Source organism: Ostrinia nubilalis, chromosome 18 (genome assembly GCF_963855985.1).
Source record: "Ostrinia nubilalis chromosome 18, ilOstNubi1.1, whole genome shotgun sequence".
Lineage (NCBI taxonomy): Eukaryota > Metazoa > Arthropoda > Insecta > Lepidoptera > Crambidae > Ostrinia > Ostrinia nubilalis.
This window is the reverse complement of record NC_087105.1, coordinates 10,257,156-10,278,228: the sequence shown is the minus strand read 5'-3', so window position 1 is coordinate 10,278,228 and position 21,073 is coordinate 10,257,156. Positions and strand designations below refer to the sequence as shown.

Below are 21,073 nucleotides of genomic sequence, written 5' to 3'. Positions count from 1 at the left end.
ACTTTACGTAGAGTTCTGCAAGCACACAATTCATTGGAGTGCAAACATGAAACCTGCATCATTCCGTTATTAACTGGAGAAAACATTTATAGTTTCCTTGTATTTGTGTCGTGTAATTTTGAAAGTATTCGATTTAAATTTAATCGATGCTCTTTCGATTTCTGGCAACACTACCAGCTTCAAAGAAGCTGCGTCGTAAATATTGAGGGGGCAATAGACGTCGTTCTCTTTACCGTCCGCCTTTCAATAATCTTAGTGTTGAAAATAAATGCCGAGGGTTGCCAACTTTTAACACGTTTACCCTAAGGTGAAGTCAAAATTAACACATGAATAGTGGGAAATACAAAATGAGTCAGTTTGCGGTAGCTACTTCGCTTTAGATTAAATGACGTTGCAATGTCGGTTACACCGGATTGATTATTTCAACCCAGCTACATTAAAATAATGTAGTTTGTTGACACATAGTAGGGACTAACTGAAACGACATGACTTGGTGGTGTTATTCTTATTTGTATTTTACTATTAAATGGTATATATTTTCAACTCTACTTAAGTCAATTATTATAAGTTGGCAACACTAGACTGGACTTAGTAACTCTTGATTTAGGCGGCTAAGATTAAAATGTCAGATGGTGAAGTCAAGAAAACTTTTCAAAAGGCTTTTTGTTCAAAGCACAATTGAAGTGTTTATTGAGATATTTAGGGACACAGTATGATTGTAAGTATTGCAAATTCAGATTCCGAATGCATTTTACTGTTTGTGTTTATAGCCTTTGAATTGTAAACAAGGGTTGCCAACTTTTAACACGTTTACCCTAAGGTGAAGTCAAAATTAACACATGAATAGTGGGAAATACAAAATGAGTCAGTTTGCGGTAGCTACTTCGCTTTAGATTAAATGACGTTGCAATGTCGGTTACACCGGATTGATTATTTCAACCCAGCTACATTAAAATAATGTAGTTTGTTGACACATAGTAGGGACTAACTGAAACGACATGACTTGGTGGTGTTATTCTTATTTGTATTTTACTATTAAATGGTATATATTTTCAACTCTACTTAAGTCAATTATTATAAGTTGGCAACACTAGACTGGACTTAGTAACTCTTGATTTAGGCGGCTAAGATTAAAATGTCAGATGGTGAAGTCAAGAAAACTTTTCAAAAGGCTTTTTGTTCAAAGCACAATTGAAGTGTTTATTGAGATATTTAGGGACACAGTATGATTGTAAGTATTGCAAATTCAGATTCCGAATGCATTTTACTGTTTGTGTTTATAGCCTTTGAATTGTAAACAATGATACTTTTTACTTAACTATGCTAACGTCTGAATAAGGCGTGGAGTTTATTCCATACTTGACATTTACTATGTTCCATTCCCATCTTTAGCTATAAAAGTCCTCATCAAAGGACGTATACTGTAAATAGGGATCGCGTAAAATTATATCATTGTTTTGTTTGCAATTCAAAGCGCACTGAATCATCGCATGCGCACGAGTGTGTGTTGTGTGATATTAATACATCGACGTGCGAGACAGACAATAGATAAATCAATTGGCTATAGCCGGTGGCTTGGCGATCGTCAATTATTAATTGCCTTTGCCCTGTGCCATTAAACTGGGAATCAAATCTCGCGTCTAAAGGAGACACGTTCTCGATCCTTCTTTTGCCTGGATAATATATTTTATCTCATCAGGATCTTGCTGTAAAATACGGAAACCTATTCTATTGTTTTATCTTTGTTACTTGGTAAGTAATAGTTGCTGTGCTACATTTGTAGGACATTAGAGAAGGACTTAGGCCACCGGGCATACGAGTCTTCCAGCGAATTGGGCCACTTTTAGTTTGGTCCACGGGCCAAGTCGCCGCACTGATTTTTTAAATATTTTTTCTTCCGGCATCTGGGCCCACTCTAAGATTCTAGAGAAGATTTTTGTTGATTTGGTATTTATTGATAAAACAATAGGAGGCCCAGTTAAAAATCAGACCAAGCTAAAAGTGAGTCAAGTCGCTGGAAGACTCATCCACCAATTTTTTATTTTTAGTTCAATATTTTATTTTAATATTTTCATACCAGTAGTACAATCAATCAAGACAAGATTAATATTTATATATGGGTCTTATTCAAAATGGACAGGTAATGAATATTCATAACTGAAATCGAAATAATAAAATTGAAATGAAAATGTCTGTGCATCACAACAGCTTTTAAGCAAATTTCTTTGTTTTTCAATAAATTTTCATGCCGAGCAAATAAGTGGTATTTTTATGCTCACATATATTATGTTTTATTACTACTTATTATTCTGTACTGCATGTGACTAGTAACGATGTCTCTACAAATAGTGTTTAAATCTATGTATTTTTGTTCTACGTTTTTTATTAAGGTATTCCCATTGAAAGTATAAAAGAAACTTTTTACTTTTTTTATTAAAAACAAACTAAAGACAATTAATATTTGGAGATAATTTGATGTATTAATTACAAGGAAATTATTCAAAGGTTTGCCTGTGTGTATTTCGTATTTCTGTTTCAAGGCTGTTATCAAGTTATCATATTAAGATCTAAATAAAGATAAAGTTAAAATCTAATTTAAATTACTAATAATAAATATCACAGAATTGAAACAGCCCTGAAAATAATTTCATCATGTCTCTGTTGTGTGTCATGTCAGCCACAGCGTTCCGACTTTATTAAAAATACAAATACTCACGTTATGAATCTAATTTAAATGGATCTTGTGATACTTTTTTGTAATGAATCATTGCAACCCGAAAGATATCGCTTTGTAATGATGTTCTTCTTTGATACTGAAAAACAACATGAAATATTTCAGTTGCTAAAGTTAAGGTAACTGCTAAGTTATTAATTAATTTTAAACTAGAATAAACTAGAAAAATTGCTAAAGTAAATCTGTGAGTAAAATCTCAATACTTTCTAAAACATTATTTTATAATTTGAACGCAATACTGTGGCGGTGTATAATGTAATTTTTTGGCTGTTTGTTAGTGCGTGTATTTATGTGTGTGTGTGTTTTGGAAAAACTATATTACTATTAAAGTCCGTACTGGCGAGTCGAGTTCCTCAGCTCTAAGCCGTCGAAGATGTTGAGGTTGTGCTTCCGCGCGTACTCGTTGATGATCATCTTCCCTGTGGACAAACGCCAGCTATCGACACTCGCATAGCACAACACTATAATGGAAAAAACTGCACATTTTACACAACATAAAAATAATTTAAACATAAAAGCAGCCCATCCACGTCCACCAATATCGACTCGATAACATTTTTTATTATAATTTCATAATAAACAATAATTTCATGGAAATGACATATATTATTTCAACACCTAGTGAACATCAAAATAATTACAAATAAAAAAATACTAATTGTGCTCCGAGCGTGTTACGCGTGTAATTAATAGTAAGTAGTAGTATATTAATAAGGCATATAAAATAACAATAAAACATAGCTTCTACTAAGATATTAAAGATTAAATAATAATGAATGATGTATGAAATGGAACGGAATTAATCAGTGAATCAACAAGCGCGATAAGTGAATATTTAAAAATCAAGGATTTTCCCAAGTCATTATATTCGACGGATACAGGATTATCTTTTTGTGTTGCAAATATGTACCTAGATAGGCTATTAAATACTGAGAATATGACTTTTGTCGTTTAACTTTTGCACGTTGTTAAATTAACTATAATCGCACGTGAATTGGGGCCCTCGGAAACGATTTGCTCAAACATCATTTCATAAAGGAAAATATTCTTGAAAAATTCATTTTAAATAAATAATAAATAAATCTTTGGACAATTTCACACAGCGCCAGCTAGCCCCAAAGTAAGCAACTTAATGCTTGTGTTATGGGTGCTAGCTTAACGGATATACTACTAATATACTTTTTTTTAAATACATAAATATTATACATAGTCACACCCAGAGTACCCAGACCCGTCACATAAATTAAAATTCATCATTTCGATTTCAATTTATGTCACTATTCTTGTGGTCGTCGGAACAGCAAATTAGAAAACGAAAGTGGATCGATTTGAATTAAGAACAATTATTTGAAAATATAGAATGTCACTTATTTTTCTAAACGTTTTATGGCTTGGTTGTTTTTTTTCGGCCAAAAGAAAATAAAACAATGGAATAAATCTCAGAAAGTTTCCAAACTTACTACCATAATTACATACCAAGCCATAAAACGTTTAGAAAAATAAGTGACATTCTATATTTTCAAATAAGCTACCGAACAAGTGGCCAAGCATGCTCGCCAAGCTTGTCCCCCGAAGGACCGTTTGCCCAACCACGCCCAACTTATCGACAAATAATTGATAATGTATTATGCATGAACGAATCAGGAATACATTAAGTAGTTATATTGCCCGGCTGATTTCCAGTTTTCAAGTAGTTTGTTATTTTTAATGGAAAATATAGTAAGTACCGTTGAAGAGAGGAATTTACAAATTGATGTTATTTTCTTAAGCAAAATCTCGTTTACGCTACAAAGAGCACAGTTAAGTGAATCATTGACATAGCACTTCCTTATTGAAACAACATTAAATATGCAGATGAGATTAATCCATGTAAGTAGGGGGTAATTTTAGATTAGGTACACTACACTTTATAAGATTGATACTTTTATAAGAAATAAAATTGAAAAAATTAAGGCAAAGTTCTGTCCGATCTTGTGGCAATATTATCGATTATCTTACTTTATCGAGATTTGCAAATTAAATATATTTATATTTTCTTGTGCCTATTTATTCTCATTGTTGTATCATTTTTTTATTGATACGCTACGTAGATATTCTGGATTGTCCGCGGGCTAATTACATCGTGGCCAGTCGACACTGAGCTTTCTCTTTTTGACAGGACCAAAATACCCCCTACGGCTAAATGGAAGTTATGTCACCAATTCGCCATGTCAGGCACAAAACGTAGCTTTAAGTGCCTTCAATATTCAGACAAATGTAGCACAAAATTAGTTTTAATAACGCAATTATTGTCTATTCTTAATTTAAAGAAGTGATACTTTTATTTCTTGTACCCACGATAATAGTGAGGTAATCAAGCTATCATTTCTTCTTCTTCTTTTTTGATGATGTTGGCAATACACGTCGAGGTCGACTTGATTTGTGCCATTTTCAAGTATACTATAAGTGATACAATTTACAAAAATCAAGTAATGATTTAATAAACGATGATAGATGATATACCTATATATGATGATACCCCTCCCACCCTTTGAGTCTCAGTAAAATGGTGGGGCTTTACTGAGACCTCCTATGGACAACTTGAGAGAACCAGAAGAATCACAATGCACTGTTTTGCTTCACTTGCCCACACTCATGCACGTTCACGAACACTCAATGGTTAATAATCCACCATTATTACACATTAATAGTCGCCCAAACACGAATTTGAGAAAATAAAACAAAACCGCTAACATGACGCTTCAGATTCCCACCAAGAAGTCAGCTATCATTTTATCGACACGAGCGACTCCGCAGTTTAAAGCAAGTATTTTTTAGTTAAATTGTCTATGTTGCGGTGGTCCTCGAATCGCTGGCCGGTTTGCCCATTACAGAAACATTGTGCATGTTTTTAATTTTTCTATTCAATATAGTAATTATAGTAAATTATAGTCCCCACCCCAAGATGATATCGCGAAGATGCGCATTCTATGTATGTATATTATTGTCGGCCGTTTGGTGTAGTGGTTCAGAACGGACTACTATGCCGAGAGGTCCCGGGTTCGATTCCCGGTCGGGCAGAAATTGAAATGATGAATTTTAATTTCTGTGACGGGTCTGGGTGTTACTATGTATAATATGTATGTATTTAAAAAAAAAGTATATAAGTAGTATATCCGTTAACTAGCACCCATAACACAAGTATATTAATTGCTTACTTTGGGGCTAGATGGCGCTGTGTGAGATTGTCCAAAGATATTTATTATTTTTTATATTAAGGAGGAAACTATAAATAGCATATTAAAGATATTTATTTCTCAAAAAAAAAATTACAATGCAATCACTTACAGATAAATATTAATTTGTCTTAATAATAATAAACAATACAAAAACGATTTAGCGTAGCAGTTCTATTAAAAGTGATTTTTTATTTTTATAAAGTAGGTAGGTGCAAATAAAATACAAGCCATTCAGTAAGTCACTGCGCGGCGCGGCGGCGAGCATGAATAGGTACAATTCGAAAACATGTTTTGTACTTTTTAATTATTGAAAAATTAAATTATTTACAAGCAAAGGTCCATTTATCATTTAATATATGTAAATAACAGTGGCCAGTGATATTAGCGTTGAGGTAAAGTTAATTTAATAAACTTTTTAAATAATATGAATTAATTTTGGATGCGGTTGAAAAAAATGTCTGACGCCTTTTTGACATTTAGGCGACAATACACCGACTTGATAATTACCACAGGCGCCAGTGCGGGCCTTATTATGTATTCTGTGGTACCTTCCAACGTCCTGTGAAAAATTAATGTTAAAAAGCTACTTTCGAATTTAATGAGCCACTTAAAAATGAGTTTATTAATTTTTACTTTTGGTAATTAGACTGCATTTAAATTTTAACGTACAGTGATTTATATTAACACAAACAATGCTACCGCGTTCATTTGTATAATTTCAATAATATTGAAATGAATTTTACTACGAAATTTCAATGTTTCAATTAATTTCCTAAACTTGCTGTTCCTTTACTAATAAGACCGCTCAAATTTTTGACGTATTTTACAGTTTTAATAAAAATGTTAACTACTTATTTCGATTAAGTACAATTTCTGTAACTTATTAAATATTTAATGATCGGAATCGTTTGCCGAATGATCCTAATTATTGTATCCTGCGATGCTTATGTTAGCATCAGATTTTAATTGAATTAACACATACCAATGTTTTACAAATGCAGTTTTTTCCAAGTTAAAAAGTGTACCGATGAACATGTTATTTAGCAGTTTAAACAGACTGTTCTCTGATACTTCAATTTTCATGAAAAAACAGTTGATTAATAATGTATTAAAACTTGTAACAAATGCATTGATTAAATGTTAAATAAAATGTTCACTGGTACAAAGCTACAGTCGCGCTTGACAGAAACCCTTATTTTTCTCCACTGAATTGATTACCCATTATGACTAGTATGTTCGTCATTGAAGATCAATGGAAAAATAAAGGTTTTGAAATTAATACTCCTTTTCACGCTCTCGTACGTATTTAAAGAAGAATAACTTAATTCTTTTGATAGAATATAAAAGATCTAAGTAAAAGCAGCGAAAAGGAGTATGTAAACTTTCGTATCTTAATAATAATATTCGGTATTCGGTGAAGATGTTTTAAAACTTGAAGGTCTAATTGAATGTTTGATACAATATAAAATTAAGTGTGTATAGTGGGCAGAAGGGTAGCCGAAAATAAAGCTCCAGAAAGATTAATAACATAAGTTCCTGATAATACTTAACAACCACAGTTCAGTCACGCATTTTGACCTTCTTCGGCCATGTAATTCTCGCCGCAGTAATGACTTCATAGAGCGTCTCGTAGTGCAGGGAAAGGTTGAGGACACCAGATCACGTAGTAGATCACCAATGAGATGGACAGACCAGATCAAGGCTTAATAACTAAGTGCTCGGAACGAAAGAAAAACTGCAGTCCGCGAGGAATGGCGCCGTATTGTGAGGAACATCACTCATCGTGATTCACAATGATGACCACGGCCACTCTGACAAGAGTGTACCGACTGAGAATAATACGTAACAGGGGGAAAATCTGGTACTTTCTTAATTCAAAACGGGGAACCTCTGAGCCTGCATCTCACCTGATGGAAAAGTGACATGAAGGGCTACTACAGAAGAACTGTATGTAACCTCACCTCCAACCGCCGAAACACAACAAAACATTGTTATGTCCACAAACTTAATGGTACTTAATGGTAATCGTTTCCTAGTCCATACAAAATCATCGTTTATCACAAAATGTCCTGAAATGTATGAAATGTGCGGAAGGCTATTTTTGCGTCACTTCAGAATATCTCATAAAAGTTTTACTGCACGGGGGAAGGGAGGTTTCAAATCAAGCTCACCTCAACCTATTAGGTTACTAACTCTTAAAATTGAAATCGTTTTCTATAGATTTATCCGGGCCCTAGTTTTTTTTTGCCATGGAAAGTGTTTTTTTGAGATATTAACATCGTCACCGAATACCTAAGGTGGGTACAGACGACAGCACATCAAGCTAACCTAGTGACATTTTAAGCGTTTGTATTAAGAGCGAATTAGCAACAGAAATGTAGAGCCGATGTGCTGTTGTCTATACATTTACTTACAATACCATGAGGCATGCACGAAGTTCGTAGATGCGTTCAGTTCGTGCAATGGAAACTGACAACTTTGTAAGTCCAGTCAGCGTCAAATACTTGGCTGAGTTGCACCACCTAACTTTAAGGGTAACTATAACGATAACCGGTGCTTTTTGTATGGAGTTTGACAGATTTTTGACGTTTGTCAAAGTTAAAATAAGATGGTGCAGCCCAGCCTTAGTTCGTGATACCCAAAAAAATTAACAACTCAACCTTATTCCATTGTAAAAAAGCCGCGTTGCGAACTTTGTGGCTAATTTGGGTGTCACGAACTATTTGACGCTGACTGTACCACTAGATAGGGGAGACTGAGGTGAGTTATAACAGAGTGCATTGTCGATTTTTGGAATTTTATAACTACCATCGAGCTCGTAACAGTACCTTTTTATTTCAAGTTTCAAGCTAACAAATACGCTTTGTTGCGAGCTCTCTTAGTCGATAGGTTTCCAAAAATCGACAGTGTCACAACTCCGTTACAACTACTTACTTTTGACATCTCACTATCCAATTTTATTCGACTTTATTACAAAGATTGTCAGTTTCTACTGGCACAGAATTAGCACACTCCGTACAAGTCACTTGGCAATGTAAACACACCTTTATCCAACATACAGCGAGAAACTCCTCTGTATGTTAGACAACTTAATTATAAGTGTTTCGTTAAAAATAAGTATTCCGCTGTGTGTTGCGTCGGACGTGACTAAACAATAGAAGGAACGTTCGCTTAGCGTATCGTTCTTGTAAACAAAACTTGGAAACGCACGAGGAAACAGTAATATTGTATGCAATTTTAACTACACAAATTAGTCTAGATAAGTTCCAGGTTCTAAATAAGTGACGATCATAACAACTTTCATATTGTAAGAAGTTACAGTAAGTAATATTTCTAAGTGATTTTTTACTGTAATCTCGTGAGCTTTAAAATGCAAATGATTTAGCAATGAGCAAACGTCTTTATTTTAATCATTATAAAGACGTAGCAGATCTAATCTATGATTGAGTGAGCTTTAAAATACAAGAAAAAGACGTGAAAAAGACCACAAAAAGTAGTCTCTGTCTTCGGTCTAATTATTTCAGCAACTTGTTGCCGGATGTCATCTGTCTGTCTTTTAGGCAGTCTTCTTCTCCACTCCAAGTCGGGGTCTCCACTACAAGGTCTTTCTGCCTTAGTGATCGTGATGATCGATCCATCTCCAATTCTCCATAATACGGCTCTCAATCTCTTCCACCACGTCGCTGATACGGTAGGTGGAAGGTTGAAGAGAAGGCCTATATACGAAGACGGACCCCAAAGGCTATTATAGATAGATAGATTTCAGCAACTAGAAATTTCAGGGATCCGAGAATAATTATTATAAAGGATAAAGGATCACTTTATGTCATATTGGGCCGGAAGCATTCGCGCGGGAGAAAGGATCGCATTTCATGTTGCGTTGATAGCTATGGCATCTGTATGAGATAGTGCCTCCAAGAAAACCCATATAGTTGACAGAATGTGCTTAAGTTCTCAGAACCGGTGGAAAGCAATTTAACACTCTACAGTGAATCATTATAATGACCCATATCAATCTTGTCTAAGACACCTATTAGATGTTCTACAAGAGAGACTGAAGTTCAAATTTATATTGATTATTCGACTAAGTATTTAGTATTTATTTTTATGAACTGCCTAAAAGTAACCACTAAAGTTTCAAGATAAAAAGTTGTCCATCACAACTGGTGGCCAAAACGCAACGAGCTGAAAAATCAGTAACTATGACGGGCGATATAAAACTATTATAACAGTTCGATTATTGGATTCGGTTATTTAAAACAAACGTTGTTTATTTCTTTTCAGTGGACAAGGCATAGGCAAACAAAGCCCAGCAGTAAAATCACTTAATCTATTCTTTATATTTTGGATCTTACAATTTCAAAAGTGGACAGATGACCCCTCATAAAGGTTGCAGGAAGGCGCTATATGATCGCTGCCAACCGCCTAAAACGAAATGGGAATCTGGGAGACTAAAGGTATTTCAATTTCAACCGAGGATATTTCATCCTCAGATGAATTGTCTCCCTTTCAAATTGTTAAGTGTCGAATCATCTACAAAATATTTATCTTGAGATGAAAAGTCACCGCCTATGACCAAAGGCTTATGTTCAGCAGTGGACGTTCTGTGGCTGAAATGATGATGATGATGATGATCCAAAAGCTACCTTACGGAATCTGACCGTTTGCTCATTGCGCTCATTGCTCTTACAAACTAAATTATCATCTAATCCCTAGACTTACCTTCATCAATCTTCCTCGAGGCTTCGTCCAGGTCGCTGCCCGCGTAATTCAGGATGACCAGCACGAGGGGCATCATCTCCCAGGAATAGTGGAACTTCTCTAGGAGTTTGTGACAGTTTTCCACCAGGGTTTCTAGGGACACCGCTGGAAAAAAAGAAAAGAACATGTTATTTACGTGTAGTATTTAGTACATAACTGGATGCTGGAAGTAGGATCGGTAGTTAATGGAAATCCTTGGCTGAAATAGACGAACGGACGAACTTGAATATTATGGCAAAGGTGTAGGTAGGTCTTACATTTTTAAAGAACTAGTAATTTGGGATAGACTTAATTACAAAGGTTTACCCCTCTAGGTAACCTCTAAATTAATATGTGTTCACCACTCGTTAAAAGCGTTTTTACTTTACATTTTAATTATGATATCTCCTCGCCAAATTGAGTGTGCTTATCACAAGCCCATCTATCAAACTTGTCGATTTGGACAGGGCTTGGTATGCAAATAAGACGAATAAAATCTTAAAAGATTTAACATCAGAAAGACAGCTGTCCAAGTAAGTGTCATTGACTCCAAGCAAAGAAGCCTTTCTGACAATTAAATCTTAAATAACAAAACAATTTAACCTAGCGTTATAATTATAAAGCTTTTAGGCTCTTACACGCACACAGATCCTAATATTATGAAGCTTTAGTGCGCTTACTTATAATACTCAGTTTGCATGGTCTTTCCGAAAAGGTGGTTAAGATTTACACCCGTATTTACAAACAATGCTTGCTTAAGTGAAGCAGCAAATCGAAGGTACAGCGTTGAATAGAGCTTTGTCATTGGTTCGATCGTATATGTGACCCTGTGCGTCCACGCGCACTGTGAGACCTCATCGTAATGTTTGTGAATATGGGCGTTAGTTGCCTTCAAATCCTGTTAAGTACTAATAAAATATTAAATAAAATATTAATTATAAATGCGAAAGTTTTGTGGGTAGATGGATGTTTGTTACTCTATCAAGCAAAACTCACTGAACCAATTTTGATCAAAACTTTACAGAAGTAGTAAGTGTTGTATTGATTATTATACATCAGGATAACTTACAGGCTATAATTTCTATAACTCAACAGTTAATTGGTCTAATTAAAACGATTCTTACGTTCAAGTCAGTCTTCATGTAACAAATTGAATTTCAGGCGGGCAAAGTCGCTGACAAAAGCTCGCTATAATAATAAAACGGCAATTTCATATGCAAGCTTCTCACAATGCGACTTCTGCTTAAGCCGTCATGTAAATATTTACATTATATCCAATGGCATTGTTTACAATAGCCGTGAAATTATCATAATGTAAATAAACAGTCGATTGACGGAACTACTTCAGGATTAATTCGGGGAATGTGCAACTCAAGTGCTGTGGGAACAATAGAGTCAAAATAGTTTAGATTACTGCTATGACTCAAGTGTTACAAATGCTCGCTTTGATTACACTTATTCATATTATTAAAAATACGAGTATGACATTATTTGTTGTTAGACATTAACCTGGATTAAAAAGTTCAAGACTAGATCTAAGCTTTTCTTTAAAGTTATTTTAACCAATTTTACTAACCTTAGATTAAGTCAATTTTTGTATTACTAACCCACTTTTACTTATGAATTGAAATTATCCGAAATAAACAATTTTTATTTTATTTATTAGAGCTTATAAATTTAATAACAAAAGCTTTTTGTTATTAAAACAATAAGGCACGACCACATTCACATGTAACTTTGAATTACTTGCAAAGGGGTTGCAATAAGCATTTTTATTTTATTTATTAGAGCTTATAAATTTAATAAAAAAAGCTTTTTGTTATTAAAACAATAAGGCACGACCACATTCACTTGTAACTTTGAATTACTTACAAAGGGGTTGCAATGCTTATAGACAACTGAGCGATATTGTATACCTACTTTTCTGTATACGTCTGAAAGCAGTGCTGCCTGGCTGTAACTCAACCCTTTACCAAACTCTATCAAAATCCAGGTGGCCTGCCAATCAGAATCAAGTAACAATATGTCAGCCGTCATTATTATTAATCTTTTTGTTTTACTGACCACTATCATTGCTTTATAGAGCACTTAAATATCGTAGGTGATCACAACAGACCGAAACATAATAGTCGATGGACATTTATATTCCTTGGCGGCCATAATTTGTGCAAAACACTGATCCGATTGTAAAATCGCGTTGCATTACTTGTACTGCATTGAGATACCAACGTTAATAGCTGTCAAGTATTTATGGGCCATTTGAAAAGCTATTAGTTATGTCCATTGATTTAGTGTCTGTAGATTTACAAAGAGTACACTTTAAATAAGGTGACTCAAAGTTTCCTAATTAAATGTAAGTCTAAATATTTATTTATCATATTCCATAACTGTCTTTATAGTTGTTGCAATACACGAAGGCAGGTGAGCTTTACATGTGTAGTGGCTCGCTACTGTTCGTTTTTCAATAGTTTTGATAGACATTACACTATCGTTATATGTGCGTACACACACAAGTAAAGCTCACTCGCTTTCGTGAGTTGCAAGAACTATAAGGTAAAATGTTTATTTATTTTATTTCGTTTGCTTTAAAAAAATTAACACCTATCAACGATTTGCGTCAAAATTGACTTGAAACAAATCTATCGGTGCGATTGCGGTCAAATACCTGCCTTGTTCTGCATAAAAAAATATTTCTATGTATAATCTAGAGTGACTTTTCCTGATGTCAATTAATATTTTTTGTTTTAATTTTTTTAATTGATCTAATAAAGCGTCACGTTACAAAAATATAAATATCTTGGAATAAACGACAGCATAAAAACTTTATTGTGAATTAAATACAAACTACGTTAGTGTTGGCGATGTATTTTATATTATTTAACGGAAGTAGATAGGTGTAGATCCATAAGCGTTGATAGTTCTCGGAAAGTTTCTCACAACTTTACAACGTGAACATCGTACGATCTCCGCTCCGTTCCCATAACTATACAAGAACAAAGGTACGTCGAGCTCGAGCAACAAAATCGACAATCGTCAGCCGTGAAACACAATCGAGACCGTAACCATAAACAAGGATTAAACATAATCGAGGTAGGTACGTCACTGCCGTAAAGCCGAGGCAGAAGGTCGCGCATCACGGCAGACACTTAGCTTTTTATGACTTCCTTTTGTCCACAAACGTGGCCGTAGGACATAAAAACGCTCTTCAGCGCTAGAAAGGACACTTGGACATACTTCGTCACGCTCTGAAGTGTACTCCTATGAGTACATGTCACACATTTTCATGCAAACCTTTTTAGAAACAGACAATGTCACTGTAGCGCGCTCTTTCAAAACTTATTTTTAATATTTGGACCATAGCATTCACTGGGCCCTTTTTTATGCATAAAGAAAGATGGTATGTTTATTTTGAAATATATTGCTGTTTGTCATTGTTTATTTACTCTGTAATAATTATATTTCAGTCAGAAAGATCACTTTTATATTGAAAGTAACAGTGACCCAATAATACCTACCTACTGTAATATTTTTGGACTAAATAAATACCAATTTTAATTTTCAAAGTCAAGTTGGCTTTTTCTAACTAGCAACAGTTTAATACCAAAATGGAAGGTTTCAACCGTTTATTAAGATTCTGAGTAATGCCCGTTCCCGAAGTAACAAATGCAGCAGCGACGCATTGCGCCAGACATCGGCCGGGTTTTACTACATCGCTTTTATGGCGAGATGGCTTTCCACTGTTCGGTTTACGACGCAACATGGCGTATCGCAGCATTACTTCATTAGCCCACCGTCAGCTTTATCATGGATTGTCTGCCAGCAATCAAGCAATGCTACACATAAATCGATTTGGAAAATACTTACCATAGCGGAAAAACTATTAATACGATCTGTGCCACAGGCTGGGTATCGATTACTACAAATTACTGGCTGTTAACTTTTCATTCCAAGCTCATTTAAAAAAATATAACTTGCATTTCGAATAACTTCAAGACGTTCTTTTTTCAAACTTAAGATTCCTACCCAAATTTTGGAATAAGCCCTAGGCGTCAAAACTCCCGCCATATTTCCCCGCTAATTAGTGCTGTTACTTTGTAACTCGGAATCGATCTAAAAGAAATCGATTATGCACCTCACGCCGAAATGGTAGTAAAACTTTATTGACTTAAATTTTATGGTAGGAAAATCGAGGAGTGTGACGTTATACAACTTCGAGTGACTTTTATGGCTAAAGTAAGTCTCGCTGGGAATAAAAAAGTTAGTTCAAAAGTAGATACGAGCAAGTAGAGTAGTTTGGAATACATCTAAGAGAATTACATTAATTACAAATATTATGGTTTATAACTTCATTTTGAAGGTTTAAATCTAATGACAAAAATTATTAATGAAAATGCTTCAACTTCTGCCTGTGCCAGCTATAAATTACGGTTAAAATACCTAAATATGTTATTTTTTTCTTGATTCGTTTACCTTTTGTTTTGTTTTTTCTGTAAAGCCTTAATTCTCGCCTATAAGCTCACAACTGCAAAATTTGAAATTCAGTAATGATTTAGTATGGACTTCAAAAGCAAATCCAGCATAAATTCATTCCTGTCACGTTTTTACATAAAACGCGCTTTTCAAGCTGTCCGAGCGCGCATTAAGTGACATAAAAACTCGTTCCCCGCCACATTGCATTAGACAAAGTGAGTAAATATGTATGGTAGGCGTTTTACTGCGGCCTCCATCCACTACTTTTCCAGTGAACGGTTAAGAAACAATGGTCGTTTTATGGCGTAGCGTGTTTAAGTTAGTTGCGGAGATAAGCGGAGTGTAGGAATTTGAAGGAAAACTTGTAAAACTGCTTCACACTTATTATAACTGCGCTATTTTATCGACAGTCTTGGATTGTTTTTTTTTTAATTAGATCTCTGATCACGGTCGCAATCTCGGCTAACGGAGAGATGTGATGTGCTGGGGCCAACATCCCAGAAGAAGCATAATTTTGTTTTTGTTTTGTGCTTTTTCTGACACATTCATTTTAAATAGTATTGAGGTAAGCAATTCTTAAATTAATACCTTGTGTCAGTAGCGTTTTTATGGCTATAAATAAAAATAATGTTTTGTCACAAGATAAGTATTCTATGTATTAACAATACACCTACAGCGCACGAGCTTAATTGAAATGTGCATCTCGTATAACGAAGTAAATAAAATACACTGCGATTCAAATCATGAAATACCATTTAAAATTATTATTATTATTAATATAAAATAATTACTAAAGCAATCACAAGTCAATTATGCAAAGTTGGCTAGTTTCAAAGCTTTAATAACATCGTTTAGGCAACAGATTTTAATGTTATTTATTAATCTTAGAAATGTCATAAAACTTCAAAGTAGTTATTAGTAAGAAATAAAAAATAGTGTCGTTTTAGTTTAAACTAAACAGCATTTTACATGCAGGCAACATAATAGCCCATAAACTGCGAAAGGTCGCAATTAGGAATGGGTTTATACTGAATTTTAAAACCAAGTTTTAATAACAGTTTTAATCAGCAAAGGAGTTTTATGTTATATCGGTCAGGAGCGCAGAACTTTGACCGTTCGAGGTCATATTGGATTAACGGCGGACGTAAATCTTGGGTTTTAACTTTATGATCAGTTATTACTAAGTCATAAATCAGAGCCGAGTGAAGTACTCATATGAACCTGGCAAAGCACTAAAGTGTTGCGTTGGTTATATACGTAATTACAGCCAATACCAACTTCATTAACACTTCATTTTGAACAAGTCATTAGTACAGTTCGCCACCGACTAAAAATTTAATAAGCTGTTAAAAAAACAACGAAACTATTAGCTGACCCAGTATTATGTTCTAAACGCTTTTTTTGCAGCGTCGTTTTAAATGCAAATGAATTTATTAGTATTAGTAGTGAGGAAAACCGCTAGTGAAAATCTAGTAAAAATCGATCAATGTTAAAATCGGTTAATGTTTCGAGAAAGCGTTGCCTCGTAATAACATTATAATCGTGCTATCCATCACTACGCGCGCGGCGTGATCGCGGCGGCGGCCAATGGCGGCGCTCAGCCACGCCTACCGCGCTCGCGATTGGCCGATGAGCCAACTTTGGAACCACTTTTTTTTCTCTAACGCCTACGTAAGCTCGGCAGGCTCACTCGTAGAGATTTCTGTTTACGTTGCTCTTGTAATAGCGCGGGGAAAAGTTTTTCGCGCCAAATCGTGGACGCGGCCGTTCATTTTTGAGCAGGCAATTAAAGTAAAAAGTTCTGATTTTTATTTACAGATAATCTATTAAATACGCACAAGTTTCCTAATGGCCTTTTTGAAACACTTCTTCACAATTAATCTGTAATGGCCAGTAATAAGGGTAGAGACGTTTTTATACTAAAAAAAGTTGTTAAACCTCTTTACTTAAACGATGTGGGCATAAAGTTTATAGACAGAAGTATCAACATCGTGACTTAAGTTTATCGAAGTTAACCAGGCTTTGCAATATAATTTTAGGGGCTATTTTGAATAGAGAAAAATGTAAAATTTCTCATACGCGCCAGTTTGACTGCCGTTTTACTGAACGGACTAAGAACTATAAAGTAATAATAACTTTACAACAGAATTGTTCCAAAGTAGGAACAAAATACACTGAATCATCTTCCATTTACTAACCATCATCTAATAGACAGTTTAATTGTATAATTACATAGAATGTGCATTATTGCTGGCTCACGTTGTTTTCTTACCTACGTGCAGAAGGAGGGCAATAATGACAAGTACCTGTGCTACAACGACTTGATGTAGTTGTGCAAAATAATTTGAAACTGTTAGGCTGAGTTGCACCATCTTACTTTAACTTTGACAAACGTCAAAAATCTGTCAAATTCCATACATAAAGCACCGGTTATTGTCATTGTTACGGTTAAAATAAGATGGTGTAACTGAGCTTTAAAGTTCCGTACCCAAAGGGTCTCAACCAATAGACCGCTTTCTCTGTCAGACTGTTTGTCAGCGGGCTCTATCTATCTAAAATGTAATCTATTGAAATGTCGACAAAACATGACGTGTTTTTGTTTAGTATTTGCCCACTTGTCTTATTACACCTTACTGCCTTACACCAATCTGCAATGGGCCCATATGTTGCTTTAATAGCCAGAGTCACCGCACAGTTGTGAGTTGTTGTTGCCCAATACAGATTGCCCTGAAATGCTAGGACTGAGGCATTTGCTAAGAAAGGATTTCTAAAATTAAGCTCTAAAAAAATGAAAGGGTCCAAAGTTTAACGGGAGCCATTTGCGAAATACGAGTAGCTAATATTGCAATAGAAAATAGATTGTTACAAAAAGTCAACTAAGTAGTTAGATCCTTAGTTTGAGTTTGTACAGAACCATTTCAAGTAGAAAGTCTTTTTACATCATGCAATTAAAACGATCCTCAATTGTTTCAAAAATTTAACAAAACTAGTCTTGCAATTAAAATCGATTGTTTCAAAAAGTTAACTAGCCAAAGCCCTAAGTTACTTAAACTAGTTTGTACACAATCATTTCAAGTAGAATGTATTTTTACTGCAATAAAAACGATCCTCAATTGTTTCAAAAATCCAACAAAACCAGTCTCGCAATAAAAATCGATCGTTTCAAAAAGTCAACTAGTTAGATCCTTAATTTGAGTTTGTACACAATTTTTGATTCGTTCACGCTTGAGGGCGCGTCACGCCACCGAGCACGATCAAGCCTCAGGAAGTCGTTAGTGAACTACAACTTCAACAGTTACATCGACCTATATGATGAGTAATATGGCACAAGATTTCCGCGTCAGACCATGTTCTCTTATTAAATTGGCCTGGATGGTGTTATAGCACGCTTTAATGAGTGTAACATTTTAGTGTGGCTGTGGTTTAGATTTTGTTACAGAAAAATAAAAAGGTGATTGATTTACCTATGTAGTTTTTTTGGAGTTGGGGTTTGAATCAGTAACTAAAGGAAAGAAGAGAATGATTTGTAATCGAGATATTTTTGTAGAAGAGAACTTTCAAACTAGTATAGCATAATCATAATACAAAGTGTCACCTCAAAAAGAACGGATAGATCTGCACTAGAGTCAAATAGAGACCTAGACATGATGAGCTTTATTTTTTGTGCTGAGCGGCTATTCTGGTTCTATGGAGTCCCAGTATCACTACGACCGGTACAGATATATTATGATCGCCGCTACTGTTTTCCTTACAGTTCGCCTCCGAGTTCTGCATCGAGAGATGAGTTAGTCAAATAAGTAATTCACATGAAGAGTTAATTACACTGATGGATAAAAAGACTAAAAAGCTTGCAGAAAATGGGAATGCGTATAAAAACATACCTAGATCTACTTCTTGATTGAAATGCTTTTTGCCACCTTGGTGGTCCAAGGAATATACCACCATTGATATACGAGGCAGCAGTGCAAGGAAGCGTGGCCAAGCTGTGATTGGTGGTGTGAATCATAATCATACCACCAAAGCTGTGCGAGAAAGCTAAACGGAGCGAGGGTATCGCGTCCTCGCGGTTAAACAGCAGTGTGTCGGACTTTTTTGTATTTCTTTTTTAATTTTGCAGCAAAGGCATACACCATACAGCCAAGTCTTGTGTTCTTTAAATATTTTTTTAATGGAAAGAAAAGATGTGTCACTTCTTTTATTTTTTTATTTTATTACCGACGTTTATCTTGAGTTTTGTGCCAGTGTTGTAGTTTTCAAACATTACTTTAGGCTAGTTCAGGCTAGTTAGTGATTGCGTCTTAAAGAAAATTCTTGTTTGTTTTGTTTTTTGTACGTTACAAAGGCTCCACAAAACTTTTTTCCGGTTGAGCTGCAATGAAACATTTCAGTTGTTTATTTCCTCATTAATTTAGTGATTGTTTTTAGTTATTACTAGTTTTCAGTTAGGTATGTTATTAGGAAACATTGCAAGCGTAAATTGTCTTAATTATCCGCTAATAACAATCATTAGGTCGTTTTATAACCTGCAATAGACTTAACTAAAACATGGCAGCTTATAAAACATATAAAATTAAGAACCTCAGAACCCTTAACAAAGAGTAAATAAATCATTTAGTCCTATTATTTATTAGGGAGCACGACCCTCTATATTTTACCAAAGGCAAATGGAAGATTTGGTCTACATTCCCCAGTCAAGCCAGTCGGGTTGGGGAGGCCTGATATTCTCATATTGTCCCTTGGTCACCTTTTACGATATCCGCGGAAAGAGTGAGATCTCTATTGTACTCTACTGAAACACACAAAAACAGTTCATATTTCAAGTATTCCTTTAGGGGAGACCGAGGAGAGTTCTGACATCGTCGATTTTTTGGAGCTTAATTATTAACTGCCTGCGAGCTCCGTAACAGTGTGCGTTTTTAGTTTAAGTCTGGAGCAAACAAATACGCGCTATTGCGAGCTCGCTGATATACCTAGTTAATAGGTTTCAGAAAATCGACAATGTCACAACTCTCCTCGGTCTCCCCTAGTGGTTTTTACTTTTTATTTTTTCAAACTTTAATGATCTTCAAGTTCACACAGCAATGCACGTGCAAAGGCAAACTTCTACCCACGAAGTGTTTAATTGCTAAACAATAAACATATCGTGCAACCGGCGGCCATTCGCTACATTGTCGCCTTATTAATTACTAGTCCACATCATGAAAGGGTCGTAAACTTTAATGACCCTCAGAAGGACACTGCGTCACAACGGAATCGTATAAATTGCATAATATTGCAAAGTCAAGTTAATACTGCACGACTTGCCGTTAATATGATATATGGGAAAACCACGCAAGTTCATTTTTTTTTTTTATTTGGTACTCTATGATAGTAAGTTTAACTCATTTTATCAACGTAGGTAATAGAGGCATTTAGAATCCATCGCCAAACGAAAGATTTCAAATATCATTTCATGTTTATAAAATGGAAATTCAATCAAAAGTTCTTCTTTAATTTAAGCTCTAATTTTTCATTGAAGATGGAAATGAAAACCACAACCATAAAAATCATGTCAATAATATTAAAATCGCAATAAAAAAACGTAACGTAACTCCACAATCAAAGTCGAATACTCCATTCATCTCTGGTATTAAAAGAGTCTATCTACTGAAGTGGATACTAAATGTTCTGATGATGAGAGTCCTAAATATTGCAATTCACTTTCGAATTAAAAAATATTGTAGTTAAACAGAACTATTCCCACCACTGCAACTCCTGTGTAGCCAGGATCTAGCTCGACCGCCGACAAAAACCCAAATAGTGTCAAGTTTGTCCCAAGGAAAGTTAAACTGTCATTAAACCCGCAACCAAATTAATCAGAAGAACACAAGAGGGCTTCCAAATAAAATTTTGTACCTAACCTGAAAGTCTA

The 21,073-nt window shown here is 35.0% G+C and overlaps 1 protein-coding gene across 5 annotated transcripts in view; it reads right to left on the bottom strand.

Annotated features, from left to right (window-relative positions):
- The window catches only part of LOC135080747 (protein doublesex), a 263,103-nt gene that overhangs the window by 187,857 nt on the left and 54,173 nt on the right, over positions 1 to 21,073 (bottom strand). For 3 of the 5 annotated variants that reach the window (XM_063975466.1, XM_063975464.1, XM_063975465.1), the window contains exons 2-3: positions 10,675 to 10,818; positions 3,072 to 3,153 (exon numbers count right to left, since the gene is read on the bottom strand). In XM_063975466.1, coding sequence (XP_063831536.1) covers positions 3,072 to 3,153; positions 10,675 to 10,818 — 226 coding nt within the window. Of the gene's footprint in view, positions 1 to 3,056; positions 3,154 to 10,674; positions 10,819 to 21,073 lie in introns of all 5 variants that reach the window. The other 2 variants (XM_063975467.1, XM_063975468.1) reach the window with 1 other exon arrangement.